The sequence below is a fragment of the Anopheles merus genome, chromosome 2L (assembly GCF_017562075.2).
Source record: "Anopheles merus strain MAF chromosome 2L, AmerM5.1, whole genome shotgun sequence".
Lineage (NCBI taxonomy): Eukaryota > Metazoa > Arthropoda > Insecta > Diptera > Culicidae > Anopheles > Anopheles merus.
This window is the reverse complement of record NC_054083.1, coordinates 33,316,864-33,323,547: the sequence shown is the minus strand read 5'-3', so window position 1 is coordinate 33,323,547 and position 6,684 is coordinate 33,316,864. Positions and strand designations below refer to the sequence as shown.

At 47.5% G+C, this 6,684-nt stretch overlaps 3 protein-coding genes across 3 annotated transcripts; 1 reads left to right on the top strand and 2 right to left on the bottom strand.

The window, feature by feature from the left end:
• Positions 1–1,861: 1,861 nt before the first annotated feature.
• On the bottom strand, positions 1,862–2,977 carry LOC121593811. The gene is made up of 3 exons (XM_041916515.1): positions 2,628–2,977; positions 2,462–2,548; positions 1,862–2,358 (listed from the first exon to the last, which is right to left on the bottom strand). Exons 1-3 carry the CDS (start codon positions 2,891–2,893, stop codon positions 1,959–1,961), a joined length of 753 nt encoding a protein of 250 aa, XP_041772449.1. The 5' UTR covers positions 2,894–2,977; the 3' UTR covers positions 1,862–1,958.
• An 835-nt stretch (positions 2,978–3,812) lies between these two features.
• LOC121593812 lies at positions 3,813–4,916 on the top strand. The gene is made up of 2 exons (XM_041916516.1): positions 3,813–4,149; positions 4,224–4,916. Exons 1-2 carry the CDS (start codon positions 4,126–4,128, stop codon positions 4,854–4,856), a joined length of 657 nt encoding a protein of 218 aa, XP_041772450.1. The 5' UTR covers positions 3,813–4,125; the 3' UTR covers positions 4,857–4,916.
• On the bottom strand, positions 4,905–6,159 carry LOC121593813 (U6 snRNA-associated Sm-like protein LSm5). Its single transcript, XM_041916517.1, has 4 exons — positions 6,141–6,159; positions 5,437–5,561; positions 5,140–5,336; positions 4,905–5,056 (listed from the first exon to the last, which is right to left on the bottom strand). The coding sequence occupies exons 2-4, from the start codon at positions 5,480–5,482 to the stop codon at positions 5,015–5,017; spliced, it is 285 nt and encodes a 94-aa protein (XP_041772451.1). The 5' UTR covers positions 5,483–5,561; positions 6,141–6,159; the 3' UTR covers positions 4,905–5,014.
• Positions 6,160–6,684: the final 525 nt, after the last annotated feature.

Below are 6,684 nucleotides of genomic sequence, written 5' to 3'. Positions count from 1 at the left end.
CTTTTAAAGTTTACTCCTCTTCTTCTACCAATCCTTCGCTCCTCCTCCTAAGAATCGTAAAGACACAGCGGCAGCAATGCTTGTATAGCTCATTTCTTCGACTATCATCACGCTTGCATAATGGCACAGCAATTGTGAGCAAAAAAAAAGTTCCTAGAGATTGTTTCTTTTTTTTCTGCTTCTCGTTATCGAGGAAGATTCGCTGCACACCCCTATAATAACACACGACCATACGTTGCGGGAGCTTGAAGGATGTTGTACAACGAGCAAAAGCCAGTGTAGTGTATGTATATCAGTCAAACCTTACCTACCAATACGAAAGTGAGTAGTGGGTAGCGTTTTTACCACCTTGAGGGCCAGTGCAGAGTCCACACCGTGATCAGTTACCGTTGTGTTGTGCGATTGCGTTGTGTTTGTGAGTGTGATTCATGGTTTTATAACTTTATAAAAATTTGCAGACAACTCACGCGTTAAAACAACAACCCCTACTACTAACCCAAGCAGCAGAAGCAAGGCTAATATTGTTAGCGTCTTGACAAACTCTAACCAACAACAAACAGACACAAAAAACACAGCAGAAATGTCTAGTGTAGAATGGGGGAGGAATAGGTTTAGGCTAACGAGTCACACTCAATCAGCTAAATCCGGTTTGGATGTGACGAAAAAAAGAGTTAGTGTTTACTATAGGGTAAAGTCGGCATTAGTAGTAGCAGCAGGCAGTAAAACTCTCACACAGCGAGAGCAGAAAGCTTTTCGTTTATCGATGCAAAGTAAGGTTTGGAAGGAAGAGAGAGGGAGGGAAAAGACAAAAAGGCAATTGTAAAAAAAACCATCTAAAACTATAACTCACGTGCGTGTTTGCTCGAGTTTAAATGCTAAAAGACACTTGTAAGTAGTTAAAGAACGATGAAAAGACGGAAATAACATTGAAATGAAAAACGAGCTCATAAAAAACAAGACAAAAGAAAAGAAAGAAAGAAAAAACAAAGGAAAACATCAACTCTTTACCAATATGATATACGAGTACGAAGAAACAAGAACAGCAACAACAACAACAACAACAAAAAAGGCACACAAACACACAGATTCTTTATAAGTTAAATAAACAGAGCAGATAATAATTGAAGCAGAGAATTGTTCCCCGCCACAACGCCTCCGAACGCGCTCCAATTGTCTGATCGTGGCAAGTCCGGGTGTGCTGTGTGATCTTCTCCCCTTCAAACGCTCCCAACACCGTCCAGCAACCGGACGGACACACGATCCTCTAATGCCCTTTTGATTTGCTAATGCCCCGAAAGTGCTAATGAATGATTGATTTGATGGCGTTGTGTCTGACGGCATTGGAACCGATTGAAAACATCTCCTTAGTGGATGATCGGTTCGGATGATGATCAAGATTGTTGTTCTTGTACTTGAATTTTTGATCGCGTTGACTCGTTGATTGGTGTTGACTCGACAATGGTTTTGAATTGAACTTCAAAGATGAATGAATGGATGACACAGCGGCCATAGTAAATAGAGTTACTTAGGTTGCATTTTGTTGGCAAGATCACATTATCACATCTTTGTGATTGCGTGCAATATTGGTGATAATGAATGAACGCGCCTGGAAACTCGGGTATCACATTATCGCTATCTATTTTTGCCCAATTTTAAATTATAATAAATCAATATCGATTGGGATGACTCATCGAGACCAGTTTTAGACCCTAAACCATAACCGAAGCAACTCTAATTGGAGCTGTCTCCCACAGTCCTTCGAAAGGGATTTTTGGTAACTGATCGTGATCAAGTTTTGATCTAAATATGATACAACAGTAACGTAAATTACAATACTTTGCACTACAAACAACACAAATAATTACAAATTTTAAAAACAGCAATATATTTTACACAAAATAGTGGGTAAATCTTATGCTAAACACACATTTCCCTTTCTGCTCCCTTTTACTCTACACTCAATGGTTCTCGTCTTCCGGCGTTTTCGCCTTGTTCGTCAGTCCAACAACCGTCTCGTCCACGCTCGCCGGCACCAGCGGTTCGCTCACGGAGCTGCCAAACGGTAAGCTGCTCAGATCGTTCTGCCCCTGAAGCAGGACGGCCGCATCGCTAATGTTGTGCTTGTGCACCTCCACGTACGAGCTGTTGGTTTGCGAAATGTTCACCACCGTGCCGGCGATCGGCAGGGCGGACAGCAGATCGGTCAGCTTGGTCGGCACGGTACCGACATGCACCGGGGCGATACCGGTAAACACCTGTCCCTGCACGCTGGTCTGGATGGGCACGGGAATGTCGCCAAGGTCGAGATGCGTATCGTTACCGCCGTGGCTGAAGAAGGACAAATCGACCTGCTGGTGGCTGTGTTTAATAGAAGGGTTAGAAAGAGAGCAAAGACAGTCTGTTAAGGAACTCTGACAGACATTCAGAAGAGGTTGTTTGGGGGGATGGCAAAGACACTTACGTGATTGGTTCATCTCCTTCGAGCGTTTCGTTCTCGGGCACGTCGGCCAGAATTCCAATTTCATACACCACCGCTTTGATCACGTACCTAAAGGGAAGCGCAAACAGATCCATTATTTCAAGGCTTTTCCCTCTCGAGGAGATGAACTCCCAATTCAGAAACTCACAACTCCTTGGTAGTGTTCTGGGTGCTGTTGCCACCGATGAGTGTCGCCTCGTCACTTTCCACCGTCGCACCGTACTCGAGCGGACTGTACAGCGAGTTGAGCGGGTAGCCTTGATCTTTCTCCTCGGACGATTCGGAGGACTCGGAATGATCCTTCGGGTGTTCGGCCGGAAGTGGGCCAGCCACGACACAGCACACCACCACCACCGCACACCACACGGTTACGGCCAACTTCTTCCAACCCGTTGCTCCTTTCGTAACAACCATTGTTGTGTCTCGGATCTCGTTTCTTGCTCAACTTTCTGCAGCGGATGTTCACCTGCGAATGACACCGTTGGCCGGCGTGTTCGGGCAGGTCTATATATATGAGTGCAAATAGAGTGTCCATTTTGTCGTCGCCCGGCTGCCTCATGTTTTAGCACACGGATGTGATAGCCGCTGTGTGTAGGACGTCACAATTAAGAGCATCGCGATCGCTATCCGATCGAAATACACACAGCAACGGGGCCAGCTAATTATCGGGCCCGGGAGAAGATTCACACCAGACGTGTAGTAGGAATGGGCAGAGGGGGGGACCAATAGTGACGATATATTTATCGTATGTGACAAGGTGATCGGTATATTGAATTCCTACCCAATGGGTATCAGGACGACTTGTTGAGTTCGATGTGAGTATCAGCTGTTGCTTTCTTCTTTTTGGTGAATCACCCCGATTGCTTTGATTGAAGGAAAACAAAATGTTGAAAATAAATGCAGCATTTGTTTGTCGCCACGTTACAAAGGTCCTAAGCCACGTGTTGTAGTTACTCAGCTAACGATTTGATTTCAACCGTGATACAGGTCACCATTTCCAGTTTGTTAATTAGTAACTCTTCGGGGATGCTAAAACTAGACGGAAAACTTAAAAAAATGTCTCAACTCCTCTGCACTTCTTACTGTTTTCCGCAATTTGTGTGCGCAGTCATTGCGAAGTTCATGTTGTCCGTTAGATGACTGTTTTTCGACAACACTGCAATGAATCATATATTCCTCGCCCGATGCGCCTATATTGGCTTATTCACCCGGCGCAAAAATGTAAGTGCATAGTCACAATTCTGTAAAAGAGAAGAAAGAAAACACATCGAAGAAGGCGTTGGAAAAAAAACCCCCCAGCGCAAAACCGTGCTGTGACGTAGCGCTAAATTAGTCCTTCACGAGCATGTGACGATTGGGAGAAGGGGGGAAAGATGCTAATTTTCACGACAACTTCGGCTGTGCTGTGTGCCCCCCCCCGGACAATGTCAACCGTCCGCTGGAGAGTGAAGAAAAACGACCTTTTTTTACCTGGAGTACACTACCTATTATCGTGCTGCTCCGCCGGCGCTGGTGCATAAAACGAAGGAAGGACCGAACCAGGGCCGCTGCTCAGAACTTCCGCCGTCTGTCTTAGTACGTTTTTATCGCTCGAAGAACGGACATAGAGTTGAGCGCTGCCGAGAACTTTTCCGAAGCGAGACGAGATGACCCTTGCAGCCAGTTTTGTGGTGCGTGTTTGAGTTGAGATTTACTTTCGTTCTACTAAAAACGCTCCATATCCGCATTTTTTCCCCTTCCCTAGTTAAGTGCTTTCCTACTAGCAGCCATGTCCGTCGCCATTCCGGTGGCTCAGAATGGCACCGGGCTCGGTGCGGCGCTCACTAACATTGCCAATAGCTTCGTGGTGGTGAGCGAGGATGTAGAACTGGAGCCCCGCCCGACCAGCAGCGGTGGCCACGGGGAGGAATCTACTGTGCCGGCAGCGCAAAGCGTGCTGCATCTCGAATCGGCCAACGTGCTTCCCTCGCTCGTGCACATTTCGCTCACGCCCGAGGAGCACCACATCAAGGCGGAAACGGCCGAGCTGGTGTACACCAACGATACCGATGCGCAGGGCGTGGTAAAGATAACGATCGTTTCGGAGGAAGACGACTTTTCTGGCGATTCCACCACGGACACAGCGACCGTACGGGAGGAAGATGATGACGCCGTTACTACGGAGGAAACCACTACCGGGGAGGAGGACGAGCTTACGACGCTAGAGCCACAGAGCAGCTCCAGCAGTAGCGCAACGACCGATGGATCCACTGCGCCGCCGGAAGCGATCTTAACCGTGCTCGGTGCGGATGAGGTGGACAAGGACAGGGAGGAGGAAATTAAGGAAACCATTAAGGAGGTGGAAGCAATGCCCGTGATATTGACCGTAGGCGTTTAGCGGTGCCTTTCTGCTTTGTTTTTTTTTTTTCAAAATAAACGAATTATGTTTCAAGTGTTATCTCTTCTTCCATTATTCGCGTTTTCAATTACATTAATTCACACTCTTCTCGATTCACAGCAGCCACAGCAGGGAGGGGGAAATATGCCGCAAGCGCTTTACGATGCTTCCGGAAGATCGCCGCTCGAACCGGGCACGAGCTAAAAACAGTGATCAACAATTAATTAGTAAAATTTTTGTGTGTTTTCTGACTATCCCGCCAACAGGGATGTAAACCCCTCACCATCGTAATGTTGTTGCCGTTCAGCAGGATCTGGTCGAGCTTGGTTATCCGCCGGCCTTCCGGTGTGTTCTCATACTCCGTCACGTCCTCCAGCAGCATGTTGACAAAGTCGTCGAACCCTAGCAGCGTGCCCACGATCTCCTTATCGTTCTTCATGATGATGTGTATCCGCGAACCGATGCATTTATCTACCAGCTCTGTTGTTGGTTGAGAAATGGTTGTTTTTTTTTTTTTAGTTCCCGGTGCTAATTGCTCAGTCACCCCTCATCGCCCATGATGCAGAGATGGCATACGTACCGAGTGGTAGCAATGTCGATTGATTCGCGACGGTTGTTTGTGCCATTATAAGGAACTTTACGTGTTGGAATCGAAATTTTCTGCTCACAACTTTACCTTCGGGATCGCTTTTTCTTGCTGCTTTTGTGCAAACTAGTGATGGGTAAATACAATTTTTTTCCGGAGTCGGATCGATCCGACTCCGGCACCCCTCGGAGTCGGACTCGGAGTTGCTCCGGACTGTTTAGCGGGGGGGGGGGGGGGGGGTGCATACGGGAAAACCCTCGGACTCATCAACTCCGAGTTCGGATCAGTCCGGATTACTCCGGATCACTCCGGATTACTCCGGATTACTCCGGATTACTCCGGATCACTCCGGATCACTCCGGATCCGGAATGACTGTCCATTATCGTTTAGACAATTCTTGATGAGCTCATTGACTTTGAAGTCGTACATCGAATATGTACGAAAACTGATCCGGACTGATCCGGACTGATCCGGACTGATCCGGACTGATCCGGAGTGATCCGGAGCGATCCGGAGTGATCCGGAGCGATCCGGAGTGATCCGGAGTAATCCGGAGTGATCCGGAGTGATCCGGAGTATTCCGGAGTAATCCGGACTGATCCGGAGTCGAATCCAGTTATGATCCGGAGCCGGAGTCATATTTTGCGCACCGGAGTCGGAGTTGATCCATGACTCCGCTCCGGATTACCCATCACTAGTGCAAACGAGAGTGCGTGCTTTCCGCGCCGCCGGCAAATTGTTTTGTTTACAGCTGCTGTGACGTTTCACGCAGACGGTAGCAAACGGCAAACGTCACTGCGACGCGCGTTGTGAAGTGCCTTGTACACGACAGCAATGCAATGCATCACAGTTTGGCAGTTTTTTGCTATTGTTTGGAATATTAATTTGCATAACAAAATTATTTACATGCAATGGCGTTAAACTATTTTTCTATTATAACTCATAAATAGAATCTCAACCATAACACTGGTTTTGGAAGTAAAGGCAAACCCATTCGTTTCTTTGTCGTTCGCTTGCAGCATTCCAACGGAAACGTTTTTTTCCTTCTTGTTCGCTCCATAGCCATGTCTCGAGGCAAATTTCAGCACATGCGTCTTGCTGCCCAGCACGCGCCGATGGGACAAAACACAGCGGCAGCCAGCAAACGCAAAAGTGCGTTCGGCGCTGTCACATTAGTCGAACGTTAGCCACCAACACCCGCTAAGGTCGGCGGCTACTAACGTTCGTGTTGGCCTACAGCT

Bases quoted from the DNA above. Each gene is read 5' to 3' on its own strand.
- LOC121593811 (XM_041916515.1), bottom strand. From the start codon at position 2,893: ATGGTTGTTACGAAAGGAGCAACGGGTTGGAAGAAGTTGGCCGTAACC. The intron at 2,549-2,627 runs GTGAGTTTCTGA...GCTTCCCTTTAG, and splicing joins CAGAACACTACCAAGGAGTT to GTACGTGATCAAAGCGGTGG. The intron at 2,359-2,461 runs GTAAGTGTCTTT...TATTAAACACAG, and splicing joins GAAGGAGATGAACCAATCAC to CCACCAGCAGGTCGATTTGT.
- LOC121593812 (XM_041916516.1), top strand. From the start codon at position 4,126: ATGACCCTTGCAGCCAGTTTTGTG. The intron at 4,150-4,223 runs GTGCGTGTTTGA...CCCCTTCCCTAG, and splicing joins CCCTTGCAGCCAGTTTTGTG to TTAAGTGCTTTCCTACTAGC.
- LOC121593813 (XM_041916517.1), bottom strand. From the start codon at position 5,482: ATGGCACAAACAACCGTCGCGAATCAATCGACATTGCTACCACTCG. The intron at 5,337-5,436 runs GTACGTATGCCA...AACCAACAACAG, and splicing joins ATCGACATTGCTACCACTCG to AGCTGGTAGATAAATGCATC. The intron at 5,057-5,139 runs GTGAGGGGTTTA...CACTGTTTTTAG, and splicing joins ACGGCAACAACATTACGATG to CTCGTGCCCGGTTCGAGCGG.